The sequence below is a fragment of the Chiloscyllium punctatum genome, chromosome 48, assembly GCF_047496795.1.
Source record: "Chiloscyllium punctatum isolate Juve2018m chromosome 48, sChiPun1.3, whole genome shotgun sequence".
NCBI classification, from domain to species: Eukaryota; Metazoa; Chordata; class Chondrichthyes; order Orectolobiformes; family Hemiscylliidae; genus Chiloscyllium; species Chiloscyllium punctatum.
The window spans coordinates 17421145-17440263 of NC_092786.1; the positions used below are offsets into that span (position 1 = coordinate 17421145).

Sequence of the window (19119 nt, forward strand, 5' to 3'; positions counted from 1 at the left end):
GCTTGTACATCCTCAACACGAAGGCAGGCTTTCCTCTCCACAAGGCCTGTGCCATGGTCACTGCCACCAATGATGCCATGGACAGATGCATCTGTGGCAGATAGATTGGTGGTCAATCCTAACTTTACTCATTCATCTACAACAGGTGGATTGGTAAGAACAGGTTTAAGTATGTTCTTGCCTCCTGTGGGCTCCTTCATGACCTCCTGCAGACCCAGTCTAGCAGCTAAGTCCTCAGGATCTGACCAGCTCGGTCAGTAGTGGTACTGACAAGCCACTTGGAGTGGTGGACATTGAAGACACCACACAGAGCACATTCTACACTTGGCCTCCATTAATGCTTCCTTCACGTGCTGTTCAATGTGGGAAGTACTGACATAGCTACTTACAGTAAGGAAAGAAATCCATGATGAGAAACCACTACAACAGGAAGTTAAGCTTTTGTCAGGAAATAGGGGCCCTTTGCAAGGTTTTAATTGATGAATAGAAAGATCATTGAATAACTTAGAACATAATCAGAACTAACTTTCACAATATACTTGGCACTAGATAAAGCATCAAGGCTTTTGTATTAAAATGTCAATTAATTCCTCCAAAACTCAACAAGGCACATTCCTAATTATCAGAGATACTTACAGCTCCTGGCCTTGGTTCAGGAACAACATGATTGTAAGGATACCATTGCTGTGTCTCCCGGTTCACTTCCATGTATCTTCCATTGAAGGCCTTCTTCATATCTTCCATAGAGTAGGCACAAACAGCAGAAGAGGCTGCCCCGCCCTTGTACCTGAGAATCAATAAAGAATAAATGTAATGGTCAACTCTCTATCTCTCCTTCCAGTTCATACAAATTCCAGTCTCCTCTGTCAAAGAGACCCATCAATCTTTCAGTGACTTCATTCAATGTGATCCTCTCATTCACACTGTGGTGTTTAGTACCAGCTACAGAGAAACAGTCTGATAGTTGTTACTACAAGTGACAGAAAACAACTGCTAATTTTGCAAGGTGTAACCAAACAGTAATACTGAAAGGTTCATTTCTCACTTGCTCCTTTTTTATTTAAACAGGATGTTGTAAATTTCATACACAGTTTCTGTATATCATCTTAACTGTATGAGAGAAAGATTCATAAAAGCAAAGTGAACAGTTACTGTAAGTCAGTAACAAGGAGATTCAGTGTAAAATCCCATAATTAGCTCCTAGTTAATCATATACATATATCTGAATCACAAATGAATGCCACGTTATTTCAGTGATGCAGTAAGGAGTAATCCAGCCGTATCCACATGCCAACACAAAAGCTGCATATTTCCACTTCTGTAACATTGTCCAGTTCTGTCTCTGCCTCCGCCCATCTGCTGCTGAAATGCCTATCCATGCTTTGTCTCGAAATCAAGACTATTCCTACACATTATTGGTCAGCTTTCAATATGAGAGCATCCAAATTTCTACTGCCTGTGTCCTGACTCATGCTCAGTTCCAAACAGATTTGCCTGGAATGGACAGGGAAAGAATTATTGGAGAAAAGGTGGTTGATGATCACTGAACAGCTGCTTATCAGAACATAGCTCATGACTCAAAACAAAGGACAAAGGCGTCTAGGAAGGGAATAAAATAATCTTGATTAGCTAAGGAAGTTCAGGATAGTATCCATGATTTGGAGATGCTGGTGTTGGACTGGGGTGTACAATGTTAAAAATCACACAACACCAGGTTATAGTTCAACAGGTTTATTTGAAAGCACTAGCTTTCGGAATGCTGCTCCTTCATCAGGTGGTTCTGGAGAGTCACAACTCTTTAACCACTTGACGAAGGAGCAGTGCTCCGACAGCTAGAGCTTCCAAATACAGAAGAACTTCAATTATCTAAATAAGATGGGCAGGCACTATTTCGTTTGGATAATGGATTATTCAATTAATTGATTTAATGCCTCTCCTCTGGGGCTTGGGGCTTTCTGTTAAGTCCGCTCCCCGTTCAGGAGAAACCCTGTCCAACACCAACACTGAACCACATCCGTCCCCACCCCCCAAAACCCCGTCCAACACTGTCCCCCATCTGCCCCCACCCCCCAAAACCCCATACAACACCATCCCCCATCTGCCCCCACCCCCCAAACCCCATCCAACACTGTCCCCCATCCGCCCCCACCCCCCCAAACCCCATCCAACACCGTCCCCCATCTGCCACCACCCCCCAAAACCCCGTCCAACACCGTCCCCCATCTGCCACCACCCCCCAAAACCCCGTCCAACACCGTCCCCATCTGCCCCCACACCCCAAACCCCATCCAACACTGTCCCCCATCTGCCCCCACCCGCCCCCACCCCCCCAAAACCCCATCCAACACCGTCCCCCATCCGCCCCCCACCCCCCCAAAACCCCATCCAACACCGTCCCCCATCTGCCCCAACCTCCAAACCCCATCCAACACTGCCCCCCATCTGCCCCCACCCCCCAAAACCCCATCCAACACCGTCCCTCATCCGCCACCACACCTCCAAAACCCCATCCAATACCGTCCCCATGCGCCCCATCCCCCCAAACCCCGTCCAACATCATCCCCCATCCGCCCCCACCCCCCAAAGCCCCATCCAACACCATCCCCCATCCGCTCCCACCCCCAAAACCCCATCCAACACCGTCCCCCATCCACCCCCACCCCCCCAAAACCCCATCCAACACCATCCCCCATCCGCCCGCCCCCCCCCCCCCCCAAAACCCCATTCAACACTGTCCCCCTTCAAGAACGAATCTGGGGAAATAATAATGTGAACTAGACAATGGCAGATGAGTTTAATAAATAGTTTGCATCAATCTTAATTGTAAGAGGTGTAAAAATAAAAATACTAAATAATAAAGGGGCAAAAGATAGTTAAAGGAAACAAAATAAATACAATATCTAACACTAGGGGGAAAGTAATAGGGATAATGATAAGGATTAAACCTCGTCACAACATCGTGGGCCAAAGGGCCTGTTCTGTGCTGTACTTTTCTATGATAAAGGCTGTTAAGTTCCCTGGACCTGTTAAATATTAAAACAACTAGCTACAAAGATAATGGAGGCATTGGGTGTAATAGGGGGGAAGGTGAGTGGTGAAGATGACATAAAAAATTATTGATGGATAATGTGAATTGGCAAAACTTGGAAGATTGAATAAAAGAGGAAAATGTGGTGTTATGCGCTTTGACCTGAAGAATGAAGGAGCTGAATATTATTTAAATAGAGAAAGTCTGTAGAAAGCTAGAAGGTTTTGGGGTCTTTGTCCATGAATCATAAATAGCTAGCACCCAAGTTCAATAGGTAATAGGGAAGGCAAATGGGAATATTGGCCTTTATTTCAAAGGGAGTGGAGAATAAATTGAGGAGTCCTGCTAAAACTATACAAGGTACTCATTAGACCACAACTAGAATACAATGAACAGTTTTGTTTCCCTTATCTTAGGAAAGAAATATTAGCATTGAAGACAGTTGGAGAAGATTCACTAAGTTGCTACAGAGGCACTTTCATTTGTAGAGAGATTGGGTAGGTTAGGCTTACACTCATTGCAATTTATGAGAACAAGAGATGACTTTGTTGAAACATTTAAGATTATAAGCAAGTTTGACAGGATAGATGTGGACAGGTTGTTTCACCTTGTGGGAGAGTCTAGAACCAGATGGCATAACCTGAGTAAGGAACCACTCATTTATACAGCCATAGAGTCATAGAGATGTACAGCACGGAAACAGACCCTTCGGTCCAACTTGTCCATGCCAACCAGATATCCCAACCCAATCTCGTCTCACCCGCCCCATATCCCTCTAAACCCTTCCTATTCATATACCCATCCAGATGCCTTTTAAATGTCGCTAAGGTACCAGCCTCCACCAGTTTATACTGAGAAGAGGAGGAATTTCTTCTCTCAGAGGAGAGTGAATCTGTAGAATTCTTTACTGCAGAGGGCCGCTGAGGCTGGGACATTAAGTATATTCAAGGTTGAGGTAGATTTTTAATCAATACTGAATGAAGAGTTATGGAGAAAAGCAGGAAAATGAAGTTAAGGATTATCAGGTCTGCCATGATCTCAATGAATAGTGGATTAAACTCAATAGATCTATCGATACCTTTGCTCCTAAGCCATATGGTCTTAACCCTCTACTTATTTATTTATTATGACTCCACTTTTTAAGTGATGCCATCATTTAAAATTTGTCATTCTGGTTTTCAAATTTCTCCATGGCCTTATCCCTCTCCCAATGCTATAGCCTCCTGCAGCCCTACAACTCTACAAAATATTTACCTTCCTCTAATTCTGGCCTCTTGGGGCATCCTTGATTTTCTTTGCTCCACTGACAAGTCCATTGCCTCATGTGCCAAGAGTCTAAGTTCTAGAATTTCAACTCTGTCTCAAAAGTGTGACAAACATGCGAGAACTGGATCCAAGATTGTGTAACCAGATGGCAGAGACAGAAGCGTTTTTTTTTTCTGATATGATACTTGGCTAGCAGATGAGCCAATCAGCTGAACAGATACTTTGCAGATGGTAGGATTCCACAAGCCTGCAGCCCTGGATTTTCTATCGAATTAGGTCAGTTGATGAAAAATCAGAAGCTACTATGCTCTTGACTACCCAGCCTAACTGAGCACTCTTCCATGCTGAGGTTGCCTGGAGATTTAGCCCCATGAATAAATCCAAACGTACAGTAACAGCTTCTTAAAATACATAAAAAGAGAGAAGTCAAAGTGAACATAGACTTCTTAAAAAATAAAGCTAGGGAAACATTAATGTAGAACCAGGCAATGGCAGATGAGCTTAATAAATAGTTTACATTAATTTTTACTGTAGATGACACAAAAATAAAAATACTAAATAATCAAGGGGCAAAAGATGATTAATGAAAACAAAATAAGTACAATAATTTACACTGGAGAAAAAGTAATAGGGATTTTCTCAGCTCACCTTTGTCTCCTACATTACAATTGTGACAATACATCATTAACTGGAGAGCACTTCAGGACATTCTGAGGTTATGAAAGGTGCTACATAAATGCAATGCTTCTTTATCATTTGTTTCTGGATGCTCTCTGTAGCATTCATATCCTGTCCATAAAGAGGTTCTAAAATCCTCCCACAGTGCTGTTCACTCTCTAGCCCTATCTGTTAAATGTGGGGAGGTGGAGGAGTGGTAAACTCATTGGGTCAGTAATTCAGCACCAAGCCTAACATCCAGGGGACATAGATTCCAATCTAACCATGGTAGACATTGAAATTTACAACAACAAAAGGGTAGGAGAAAAGTGAGGACTGCAGATGCTGGAGTACCAGAGTTGAAAAATGTGGTACTGGAAAAACACAGCAGGCCAGGCAACATCCAAGGAGCAGGAGAATCGACGTTTCGGTCATAAGCCCTTCTTCAGGAATGAGGCTGGTGTGCCAAGCAGGCTGAGATAAAAGGGAATTTGGGAGGGGGGGCCACTGGGAATATGATGGGTGGAAGGAGGTGAGGGTGAGGGTGATAGGCCAGAGAGGGGGTGAGGGTGGAGAGGTCTGGAAGATTGCAGATCAAGAGGGCAGTGCTGAATCCAAGGGTTGGGACTGAAATAAAGTGGGGGGAGGGGAAATGAGGAAGCTGGAGAAATCTACATTCATCCTGTGTGGTTGGAGGGTTCCTAGGCGGAAGATGAGGTGCTCTTCCTCCAGGCATCGTGTGGCCAGGGTCTGGCGATGGAGGAGACCAAGGACCTGCATGTCATTGCTGGAGTGGGAGGGGGAGTTAAAGTGTTCAGCCACGGGGCGGTTGGGTTGGTTGGTCCGGGTGTCCCTGAGGTGTTTCCTGAAACGTTCCACAAGTAGGCAGCCTGTCTCCCCAATGTAGAGAAGACCACATCGGGTGCAGAGGATACAGTAAGTGATGTGTGCGCAGGTGCAGGTGAATTTGCGACGGATATAGAAGGATCCACTGGGGCCTTGGAAGGAGGTGAGGGGGGAGGTGTGGGCGCAAGTTTTGCATTTCTTGCAGTTGCAGGGGAAAGTGCCGGGAGTGGAGGTTGGGTTGGTGGGGGGTGTGGACTTGACGAGGGAGTCGTGGAGGGAGTGGTCTCTCCTGAATGCTAATAGGGGTGGAGAGGGAAATATATCCCTGGTGGTGGGGTCTGTCTGGGGGTGGCGGAAATGACGGAGGATGATACGACGTATCCGGAGGTTGGCGGGGTGGAAGGTGAGGACCAGTGGGGTTCTGTCCTGTTGGCGATTGGAGGGGCGGGGTTCAAGGGCAGAGGAGCAGGAAGTGGAGGAGGTGCAGTGGAGAGTGTCGTCGACCAAGTCGGAGGGGAAATTGCGGTCTTTGAAGAAGGAGGCCATTTGAGTTGTTCAGTTGTGGTTCTTAAGGTTGTCTAACTGGATACTTGTACATAAGATGGCACCTTGTGTGTGCAGACATTATACACTTTTCACAGTTCTCCTGTACTTTGTGACAATCAAACCAAAATCTAGATCTAGGGAAATAGATCTAGGGAAATAGATCTACTACCCTTATCTGATTTGGCACATTCATAACTCCACAGCCAGAGCAGTTTTCATGACTCTTACCTTCCCATTGAGCAATAATGCAGCCCTAGCCTGTGATATCCATATCTCAAAATAAATGTTTTTAAAATATTCAGCTACATATCAAAATATAGTAAGTGTAAATCCCGCTGATTGAGAGTATATTTATTACAAATTAAACACACATCATGATTCCTGTATCTCCCACCCCCACTGTATCTTCAAGCAGAAGACAGGAAGGGTCTAACAATCCAGGGAACACTTCAGACATCAGGACATTATTGAAAAAGGTTCACAAGATCAGAAAGTCCTGGTTAAATTGTGAAAATTGAGAGGCTATGGCTTTGAGGCTTGAATAATAGCTAATGTTGAATTCACATACCACTGGGAAGTAAAAACTCCATAGAAGGTTATGTTTTCCCAATCCCCTTTTCGAGTGGAGAGAACAAACATGTCCTGAATAACATTAAATGGGAAACCATCATCCGGAAGTGAGCAGGATAGCTGGGCTTTCAGGAAAGTTGTCCACCTTTTCTGAAGCACACGTTCTCCTCCTATATCGCCCTGTGGAAACATTTCAGTCATTAATACTACCACCAGCCAGAATAAGCACTGTATAGTAGTTATTATCAAACATCACAACAGTGAAATCATCATAAAATAGCCGTAACCCAAAGCATTAGAAACAATATCTTCAGCCATTTTGTACATCACAATCTTCAAAACTGTTTAAGAGTAACTGCAAATCTTTTTGCATGGGACATATATGTGCACTCAATATTCAGGACCCACAACAAGATAATTTACCCCAGTAATGTACACTAGGACTGGTTTACCCCAGTAATGTACAAGACATGTTTTCATACTCATTCATGGGATGTGGGCGTGGCTGGCTGGATCAATATTTATTGTCCATCCCTAGGTACCCTTGATTAGATTAGATTCCCTACAGTGTGGAAACAGGCCCTTCGGCCCAACAAATCCACACCGACCCTCTGAAGAGTAACACACCCAGACCCATTTCCCCTCTGACTAACGCACCTAACTTGTGGGCAATTTAATATGGCCGATTCACCTGACCTGCACATCTTTGGACTGTGGGAGGAAACCAATGCACCAGGAGGAAACCCACACAGACACAGAGAGAATGTGCAAACTCCACACAGACAGACACCCAAGGCTGGAATTGAACCTGGGATCCTAGTGCTGTGAAGCAGTAGTGCTAACCACTGAGCCACCGTGCTACCACAAAGTGTTACTGAGAAGTGTTATCGAGCTTTTGTTTTGAACCGGTTCAGTCCACATGCTGTAGTTTGACCCATAGCACCTTTAAGGAGGGTATTCCAAGATTTGACCCCATAAAAGTAATGGAACGGTGATGTATTTCCAAGTCAAGATGGAGAGTGGCTTGGAGGAGAACTTGCAGGGGGGTGATGTTCCCATGTATCTGCTCCCCATGTCTTTCCAGATGGAAGTGGTTGTGGGTTTGGAAGGTGCTGTGTAAGGATCTATGATGAATTTCTGCAATGCACCTTGTAGATTGTGTATACTGCAGCTATTGAGTGTTGGTCTTGGAGGAACTGGGTATTTGTAAATGTGGTGCCAATCAGTGGGCTACTTTATTCTGGATAGTGTAAAGCTTCTTGAATGCTGTTGGCGCTGCACCATTCAGGCAGGTGGAGAGTATTCCAGCACACTCTTGACTTCCTGATGAAGACCTTATGCTCGAAGCATCTCCTGCTTCTCGGATACTGCCTGACTGTGCTTTTCCAGCACCACACTCTTCAACTCTGATCTCCAGCATCTGAAGTCCTCATTTGTGTCTTGTAGATTGTGGGCAGGCTTTAGGGAGTCAGGAGTTGAGTTATTCACCTCATTATTCCAAGCTGGGTTACTCTAGTAACATACATTGGGCCTAGTTTACTCCAGTAATGTACACTGGCACCAGTTTACTCCAGTAATGTATTTTGGGACTAGTTTCCTCTGGTAATTTACACTGAGACTGCATTACTCCAGTTGCTCCATGATATACACCACTTATTATTCCAGTAATTGAACTAAATTATTACAACTATTTAGTTGCACAATGAAACAAGAATGTAAGAAAAGGACATTTTTCTCGTCAATTCAATTCCCATTTTACTCACTAACGTCAGACAAAATGATGGACCCAAAAGTTCAGTGTTGTCTCCGTCAGCAGCTCTGGAGAATTTAATGGCAGCAGCAGCAGCCTGTCAATGTCTGGGCTGTAATCATCACATCAATGCATGATAATGCCCTATGTTTAAGGGGGAGCTTTATAACACCACTATTATCAAATTCGATTTTGTAGTTGGAAATGACATAGCTTATTGACATGAGGAGTAGTTGATAGGAGCAATTGGATTTGAATGGCTGATCTGACAAAAAAAAATGAAATCTTCAAGCTTTCGGCTTCCTGCTGAGCTTCATGTACAGCTCTAGAATTATGGGCACAGTGCATTTCTGGCACTTGGTTAACCACCGTATGGACTATTTAAAGACCATCAGAATTGAAAGAATCAAAGCTGATAGAAAAATGAGGCAATGTGATCAAGCCTTCATTTTCCAAATCGCTTATTGTCACAGAAACTGTTCAGTAAGTTTCAGTCTTCCTTACATTGATGTGAGCTGTTCAGAGACAAGGGTGGGATGGATTTTAACTGGGAACTGTCGTTCAGCAGAATGGCTGATGGTATGCAGAGTGGGTGCAAAACAGGGAGCAGGCAAACTATTTGCTTAAAATTGTGAGGCTTGTATGATGCTCCTTAAAATTCTTTGACAAAATCTTCGATCGTCTTACCCAAAATCACTTTGTATGGTTTGGCCTTTATGAAGAGTCTTGGAATAGATTGGGTTTTTAAAAAAATTCCTTATTAAAAAAGCTGTTGTCATGCCTCAGTCGAGTCACTGCCTCAGGGCAGATTTTAATGATTGCCACAAATTGGAAACCTTACTGCAGTCTAAATTATTAATGTACTTGTATCACCACGTCCACAAAGATGACTTCATTTCAAAACTGTACACCAGGACTGGAGCACTCAAGAGGGGGCATAATTTTAAAGGTAATTGGAGGAAGGTTTATGAGAGATGTCAGAGGTAGGTTCTTTCCTCAGCGACTGGTAGGTGCATAGAATGCACTGCTAGCAGTGGTAGTAGAGTGAGATACGTTAGGGACATTTAAGCGACTCTTGGATAGGCACATGAAAGATAGTACAATGAAGGGTATCCAGGTTAGTCTGAACTTAGAGTAGGATAAAAGGCCAGCACAACATCGAGGGCCAAAGGGCCTGTACTTTTAGATTACTTACAGTGTAGAAACAGGCCCTTCGGCCCAACAAGTCCACACCGACCCACCACCCATCCATTCCCCTACATTTACCCCTTTACCTAACACTACAGGCAATTTTAGCATGACCAATTCACCTAACCTGCACATCTTTGGACTGTGGGAGGAAACCAGAGCACCCGGAGGAAACCCATGCAGACACAGGGAGAATGTGCAAACTCCACACAGTCAGTCGCCTGAGTCGGGAATTGAACCCAGGTCTCTGGTGCTGTGAGGCAGCAGTGCTAACCACTGTGCCACCGTGTTCTATGTTCAGAGCTGTACACCAGGACTGAGCACTCCAGAATTGTACACCAGCACTGGGGACACTCCAGAATTGTACACCAGCACTGGGGACACTCCAGAATTGTACACCAGCACTGGGGACACTCCAGAATTGTACACCAGCACTGGGGACACTCCAGAATTGTACACCAGGATACTCCAGAAACACCCAGGAGGTTGGCCTTGTTCCAGGAGTGCATTCACCTTCCTGGATGGAAGATGCCTGCAACGGTCACGGTGAATCCCCTAGATTTTATTTGGGGAACAGGTTCTGATTTGATTCCTGATCATCTGGCTTTGGGAAGCTTCCAGTTTTTAGCCTGGGCATGTTAAAGTCTGACTAACTGCTTCTCGTTCGAGATTTACCACTGAGAAAGACTATCGTGTAACGAACATCTCGGCCAACTCTGAAACATATATAAGTATCTTTCCTGGATGCGCTTTAGCAAGTTCCCTTGAGGACTGCACAACTCTATTAATTTTCTTTGACATTCTCTTTACAACATTACAATTTATCATTTAAACCAATGAGGATCAAAAGGTAGGGCTTCCTTGTTAACATAAAGCATACGCTAGTATGGAGAGATTTAACAAAAATAAATGGTTTGTGTTTGTGATGGCTGCTGAACCAGGAACTTTGAAAATACAACTCAGTTTCAGGGTAGATTCAGAGTCAGATAAGCATGAGGGCAGGACGATTAAAGTGACAAAAGAAATGATACTCAGAAACACATAGAGACTCATACACACAGACATACATAAACAGAGACTCTCTCTCTCACACATAAACTCACAGACACACACACAGACTTCTCTCACACATTGACACAAACACAGACAGAGACTCTCTCTCTCACACACACACATATAGAGACTCGCTCACACAGAAATACCCACACAGACTCACACACACACACACACAAATACACAAAGACTTCTCTCATACACAGACACAGATACACAGAAACTCTCACACTCACACAGAAACTCATACATACACTGTCACACATATGCAGAGACACACACAAGTCAGACGCACATACATAGAAACTCTTACACACACAGAAACTCACACACTCACACAGAAACTCGCACACACAGAAACTCACACATACGCAGACACACATACGCCGACACACACAAGACAGACACACATACAGAGATTCTCTCACACACACACAGAAACTCTCACCCACAGACCCAGATACACAGAGACTCTCTCACACACACAGAAACTCACACACAGACACATATACGCAGAGACTCACGTACATGTGCAGGGACACACATTCAGGCACATACACAATCACTGAATCGGTTGAGGGGTATGTGGTTCACAAAACGTATTACAAAGCCTTGATTCTTCATCTGCCCCTGATTCCTGTGCCTGACAAGAACCTATCCAACTCTGTCTTAAAATAACCAATGATCCGCCTTCTGAGACAGTTCCAAAGACACACTATCCTTAGTGAGTTGGGCAAGTTAGTACAGATCAGACTTTAACCTCAGGCTCAACTTCAGCCTATCTATTTCTGGGAGTTAAGGTTCAGCTTGTAAATAGTCATCTCCCTGATCTGTTGACTGTTTCCCAGCATAGAATTCACCATTCTGAGTAACCAGTATCACCAAGCCAGTACGAACAATGAAACAGCCTGTCCTCCCATGATATGGAGATGCTAGTTCTCCCAGTTCACTTGTGGCTACATACCATCACCAGTCTTAACTGCAGGCTACAGATGGTGAAAGCAATAATCCTAATTACGGATTATTGTGTAGAGCTCAGTTTGTACAAGGATCATACATCAAACAGGAATGATATTTGATGTATAATAGGATGGCGTGCAGCTAATACTTAGAGAGGATATTCTTCAAGAGATGACTTTTATGTTTTTGGTGATGACAACCAAGGATTAGTATCACTAGCATAATGCTGTCGACTCTCTCTATGAGACACTGTGTGTTTGAAGATATTGCTGTCATTTTAGCCTGACAGGCAAATTCAGTGCCTCAGGTACGGCTTGTATTAGTGCTCTCCTACAAGTAAAATTGTACATAATGTGTATTAAGCTCAAAAGGAACTAACATCCGAGTGTCAAACTTACTTGTAATTCTAATCCCCATCAGTAAGTGACACCCTTCAATAGTGAGAGCCCACAGGCTGAATTTAATTGTCTTCTCCAAATACAATTGGACCTCAATGAGATTCTCTTTCATTTCAAATGTATTAATTCGGGTTTTCAAAATCCCACAGTTCGAGTGTAAGAACTGTGATATCTACAGACAGCATAGTTTACCAAACCTGTTTATTTTAAAATAGCAACCCCTTTGACAATAAGCTATACTTACAGAAAGGAATCATCTTTTTGTCACAAATCCTAAACATACACGTTTTGTACATTTTATTTGCAATTTCTCAGATTTGGACAAGCGGAATATTGCTCATCACCTGTAACAAATCAGCTGTAAAACGTACACTTGACAAGGCTATCAGATGTCCCACAATCTATGATACAGTTATAGAACTGTACAACCCAGAAACAGACCACTTGGTCCAAATCGTCCATGCCGACCAGATATCCTAAATTAATCTGGCCCCATTTGCCAACATTTGACTCATATCCATCTAAACCCTTCCTATTCTTGTAGGAGAAAGTGAGGATTGCAGATGCTGGAGATCACAGTCAAGAGTGTGGTGCTGGAAAAGCACAGCAGGTCAGGCTTATGAAGGGCTTATGCCCAAAACATCAATTCTCCTCTCCTACACCCCTCTCCCCCACAACCCTCTCCCTCACACCCCTCTCTCCCAAACCCCTCTCCCCCACACCCCTCTCCCCCACACCCCTCTCTCCCACACCCCTCTCACACACACTTCTCTCTCCCACATCATTCTCCCCACACCCGTCTCCCCCACACCCCTCTCACCGACACCCCTCTCTTCCACATCACTGTCCCCACACCCCTTTCCCCCACACCTCTCTCTCCGACACCCCTCTCTTCCACATCACTCTCCCCACACCCCTTTCCCCCACACCTCTCTCTCCCACACCCCTCTCTTCCACACCCCTCTCTCCCACACCCCTCTCTCCCACACCCCTCTCTCCCACACCCCTCTCTCCCACACCCCTCTCTCCCACACCCCTCTCTCCACAACCCTCTTCCCCACAACCCTCTCCCTTACACCCCTCTCTCCCACACCCCTTTCCGCCACACCCCTCTCTGCCACACCCCTCTCACACACACTTCTCTCTCCCACATCATTCTCCCCACACCCGTCTCCCCCACACCCCTCTCTCCGACACCCTTCTCTCCCACATCACTCTCCCCACAACCCTCTCTCACACCCTTCTCTCTCACACCCTTCTCTCTCACACCCCTCTCTCCCACAACCCTCTCTCCCACAACCCTCTCTCCCACAACCCTTTCTCCCACAACCCTCTCTCCCACAACCCTCTCTCCCACAACCCTCTCTCCCACAACCCTCTTCCCCACAACCCTCTTCCCCACACCCCTCTCCCCCACACCCCTCTCTCCCACAACCCTCTCCCCCACAACCCTCTCCCCCACATCACTCTCCCCACACCCCTCTCCCCCACACCCCTCTCTCACACAAAGAGGCGGTCACAAACTTCATTTTTGTCAGGAGCCTTTCAATGTTGTCCCTGACGATATTTGTCTGCCACTTGCCACATCAATGAGTTCTGCCCATTCCAATCAGCTGGGCCTCTCACCATGGGCAGCTGACAGATCCCATCAACCACCTCAAATCCACATTGCCTCCATCCCAAGTTTAAGCTAAACCCAAGATTCAGTGAATAAATCTTTGGCCCATTCTTTGAGAATCAAAGGGATCAAGGGTTACGGGGAGAAAGTGGGAGAATGGGATTGAGAAACTTATCAGCCATGATTGAATGGTGCAGCAAACTCAATGGGCTGAATGGCCTAATTTCTGCTCCTATGTCTTATGGTCTTCTTTGCCTCTGCATCAACCCTATTTCCCATGTTCATTCCTGACTCCGTTTTCAAAATCTAATGATTACTAATCAGAATGTTTTGAAGGGTCACTAGACTCGAAATGTTATTTTCTCTTCTGAAGAGTTTCTCCAGCAATTTCTGGTTTTGTGTGCTTCAGATCTCCAACATCCATTTTATTTGTTTATGGTGGAAAATCTAGAATTGTCTCACTTAAAAGACTGGGACAATTGGATTTTTTTCCAGACTGACACCTCACAGTTTTTTTGTGGGGTAAAGGTATGAAGGGATACAAAGCTGAAGGTGGGTACACCCAGGAGCAACAGATCAGCCAAGACTGAATGGACTGATGGAGAGACTTAAGAAACAAAATGACCTCCTCTTGATCATATTTCCTCATGTGATTCATTAAGAAGTTAACTCTTCAAATAAGGAGTGACATTTCTCCATGGACGTTCCTGCAAACCGTTAGGTAATTATGCAGCCTACACTATTTGCCTGAGACATGCAAAGATTTCTAGCTTGGCCTCTCTGAGTTCTGCAGTGTGAGCATGCGTTGTGCAAATCCAAACATCACGTTTTTATTGGCCAACTCCACAATCTTCACCAGTCAAGACAGATTTAAATTTTTAAAGAAATCACTGTTTCTATGTGAAATATTGAAAATGCATATAGTTCGCAACTCAAAAAGATTATCTGGTTAACTAGTACATGGGTTCAATTAATTCTAATATATTTTTTATATTAAAAATACATTTTTCTCTCCCAAGGAAGTACATTACACTACTTCTATGTCACAAAGGGAGTGTTTTATTATAACCTAAGTCATGGCAGTAAAAAAATTATCTTTATGGATGGCAAACTAGGAGGCATCTCTTTCCAACTTGCATTTATACAATACTTTTCTCAGTTATCAGATATCTCAAGGCATTTTACATACAATGAAATACATTCACAGTGTAGTCACAGTAGTAATGTAGCAAATGCAGCAACAAATTTCTGCATAGCAAGATCCTACACACAGCATGGGACCCAGCTTTGATTCCAGCCTCGGGCTACTGTCTACGTGGAGTTTGCACAGTTTCCCAATGTCTGTGTGGGTTTCTGAGGGCGGTGTTGGAAAAGCACAGCAGGTGAGGCAGCATCTGCTGAGCAGGAGAAGTGACATTTCAGGCAAGAGACCTCCTTCATCAGGAATGAGGCTGGGAGCTAACGGGGTGGTGAGATAAATGGGAGGGGAGTGGGGCTGGGGGGGAGAAGGTAGCTGAGACTGTGATAGGTGGATGGAGGTGGGGGTAATGGTGATAGGTTGGAGAGGAGGGTGGAAGGAAAATGGATAGGTAGGACAGGTCAGGAGGTTGGTGTCGAGTTGGAAAGTTGGAACTGGAATAAGGTGGGTGGAGGGGAAATGAGAAAACTGGTGAAATCCACACTGATGCTGTGTGGTTGGAGGATCCCAAGGCGGAAGGTGAGGTGTTCTTCCTCCAGGCATCGGGTAGTTAGGGAATGGCAATAGAGGAGGCCCAGGACCTGCATGTCCTTGGCAGAGTGAGACAGGGAGTTGAAGCGTTTGGCCATGAGGTGGTGGGGTTGGTTGGTGCAGGTGTCCTGTAGGTGTTCTCTGAAGCGCCCTGTGAGTAGGCATCCTGTCTCCCCAATGGAGACTACATCGGGAGCCACGGATACAGTAAATGATGTGTGTGGAAGTGCAGGTGAAACTCAGATGGGTGTGGAAGCTCCTTTGGGACCTTGGAAGGAGGTGAGGGGGGGAGGTGTGGGCACAGGTTTTGCAAGTCCTATGGTGGCAGGAGAAGGTGCCAGGAGGGGAGGGTGGATTGGTGGGGGGCGTAGACCTGACAAGAGAGTCATAGAGGGAATAATCTTTATGGAAAATGGATGGGGAGGGGAGGGAAATATATCTCTGGTGGTGGGGTCCATTTGTAGGTGGTGGAAATGACAGATGATGATGTGATATATCCAGAGGTTGGTGGGGTGGAAGGTGAAGACCAAGGGGTTCTGTCCTTGTTGCGGTTGATGGGGCAGAGCTGCGGGAAGTGGATGAGATGTGCTAGACCGCTCTGCGTAAAAAAAATTGCCCCTTGTGTCTTTTTAAAATCTTAAAAATATGCCTCCTAGTCTTGAAATCTCCCACTCTCAGGAAAAAAATCTCCCAGCCTCTCCTTATAACTCAAACCCTCCATTCCAGTGAACATCCTGGTAAATCTTTTCTGAACCCTTTCCTGCTCAATAATATCTTTCCTATAAGAGGGTGTTCAGAAATGGACACAGTACTTCAGAAGATGTCCCACCAATGTCCTGTGCAACCTCAACATAATGTCAATTTTATTCAAATTTATTGCCCAGTGCTACTTTGTCAGAGTTTGAGACAATAGATTAGCTTCATCACTACTTCAGAGGACAGTTAAAGATCAACCAAACTGGTGTGGGACTGGAGTCACATGGCATGGGAATCAATAAAGGCTGGAAGCTTTCTTCACGAAAGGAGATTAGTGAACAAGCTTGCTTTTATTGAGTCTTTGTGCATTTATTCAACAACTATTTTTGTTTTTAGATTTCAAATTGTCAAACTGCAAAGGCAACATTCAAACTCAATTCTCAGGCTTATGAGATTATTCCCAGGGAAACTTCTTTTTCTGAACTGAAGTGAATTAGATCGAGATCCTGAAAATGATGTCTTAGATTCTGAATTCCCAGAGGCTTTAATAAGAACGGAAAGTCAGTGTGTTTTCCACAAAAAAAAAATTCACTTGGAAAGAATGACCAGAAATGGGAGCCTCTCAGCTCTCCAGGCGTTTGTATTTACCGTACAGATTTGGGCTATCCGTGATACAATGGTGTTCTCAAAAAAGTCAAACTCTTTGCCAGTTTCGCTGAAGAAGAAGTAGACTTTTCCATCATCGCTGTCAGAATTCTTTGCAGACACTCCCTCCTGAATAAACTCCGAACCTACAAATGATGGATCTGTAAAACATGCCAAACAGTTTAAAATATGTCCATCCAGGAGTTTGATGTAAATCACGAGGATCCTTACCATGGAATACTAATGCTAAGTTTGACAAAGTGAATTAAATGGGGCTTTTGTATTTGAAGTGATTAGATGTTGCTTTAAATGCCGCCAAGCAAATGCTGTGTAGAATCAGAACGTTAGTGGCCTGGCTTTTACCCCTTGGCAGGGGTTGCTGTTCCGCCCACTGAAATGATCATGGGGTGAAATGCGAACATTAAATTCAGGCTGCTGAGAAGCTAGAATCTCATTAGCTCACAGCAAGCCTGGCACAACAGTCCATGATATGCAGGGGAATAAATGCACAGAATACATTCCTGTACTCCATAAAGCATCTTTCTGTCTGGACAACAACAAAACAGTCAAAGGCAAGACATCACTTGCTATTAGTGCTTTATTTCATCCTCACCAGGGTCAGCAAAGCAACGATGAGAAAAGTCTAATTGGAAAGTTTATTAAGCGCAACAATGTCAACAAAAGAGAAATGCCCCAAAACCCAGTGATCTGTGGTCAGGACCCACTGTCTTTTCAATCTAAGAGCATTTGGATCTTTGCCTCATGATTCAACCTTGAGTTTGCTGAATTAAGTGACAGTTCCACTCTATCAAGATTGCCCTGGGTGGCTGCTGCCAAGTTATAGAGTCATTCTTACATAATCCTATTATTTTCATGTTCATCCACTTTCAAAGATCTCTCTTGCTTGTCCAGAGGGAGGTTGGTGCATTATAGCTCTATAAAGTGAATGCTGGTATCCACGGTATTTATTAATAACCAACCTGGAGGGCCATGCTTTACGGGTTAAGGTAACATAGAATTACAGAGATTGGTTTTGTAGACACCCTTTACACTTATTTTAATGCATCAGATCAAGTGAGTGTCTTATGAGGAGAGATTGAGGAAACAGTTTCTGTATTCTCTCATTTCAAAGTATGACAGAGAATTTTACAGCATAGAATTTTTACAGTATAGTTAGAGATATTCTCCTGGCTGTTAACTCTAGCACATAATCTCAGGATAAGGGGCTGGTCATTAGTGTCTGAGATGAAGAATTTCATCACTCAGAGGATGGTGAATCTTTTGAATTCTCCACCAGAGAAAGCTGTGGAAACTCAATCATTGAGTTTGTTCAAGACAGAAATCAAGGATGGTGCAGTGACTCAGTAGATAGCACTGCTATCTCAAAGTGCCAGGGTCCTGGGTTCAATTCCTGCTTTTGGTAACTGTTTAAGTGGAGTTTGCACATTCTCCCTGAGTCTGCGTGGAGTCCTCCCATAGTTAGGTTGGCCATAGGAAACACAGGGTTATTGCCATAGGGTTGAGGGATAGATGTGGATGTAATGCTCTTCAGAGATTCAGGGCAGACTCTATGGGCCTCTTTCTTTAGGGAAGTGGTTCTATGAACATGTGTATAGAAACTTTTGGATTAAGGAATAGAGTGAGAAAATGAAATTGAGATGATCTAGAATGAGCTAAATTTCAATCTTTAATTTGTGTTCACATGCTGAAACAAACCTTATCTGAATATAGCCAATGTCAGCTATACTGAATGCTAAGTGTATTGTTTTGAGATTCAGTACTGGGACAGAAACAGCGATTTGGCACGATGGGGCAGGCGAGGGAGTAATATAGTGGTGATATTACTGGACTAGTAACTCGGCATCCTCAGGCTAACATGGTAAATTGTGAATTTGAATTTAATTTACAAATAAAATCTAGAAATAAAAACTCGTCTGATGGAAACCCTGTAATCACTGATTGTAAAAACCATGTGGTGTCCTCTCTTGTCCTTTAAGGATGGAAATCTGCTGTTCTTACCTGTTCTGGCCTATGTGTGACTCTAGACCCAGAACAAATATGGTTGAATCTCAAATATCTGATTAAATGGCCTTGCAAGCCACTCAGTTCAATACAGATGGGCATCGATATCCCACAAAAAAAGTTAAAAACTCTAGCCACGTGGAGGGA

General features: G+C 44.2%; 1 protein-coding gene across 7 annotated transcripts in view; it reads right to left on the minus strand.

The window, feature by feature from the left end:
* sema4ba (sema domain, immunoglobulin domain (Ig), transmembrane domain (TM) and short cytoplasmic domain, (semaphorin) 4Ba) overlaps positions 1–19119 on the minus strand; it is a 475024-nt gene that overhangs the window by 27049 nt on the left and 428856 nt on the right. For all 7 annotated transcript variants that reach the window (XM_072564765.1, XM_072564767.1, XM_072564766.1 and 4 more), the window contains 3 exons: positions 16954–17111; positions 6912–7093; positions 637–787 (listed from right to left, as the gene is read on the minus strand). In XM_072564765.1, the coding sequence (XP_072420866.1) occupies positions 637–787; positions 6912–7093; positions 16954–17111 (491 nt within the window). The remainder of the gene's footprint in view (positions 1–636; positions 788–6911; positions 7094–16953; positions 17112–19119) is intronic.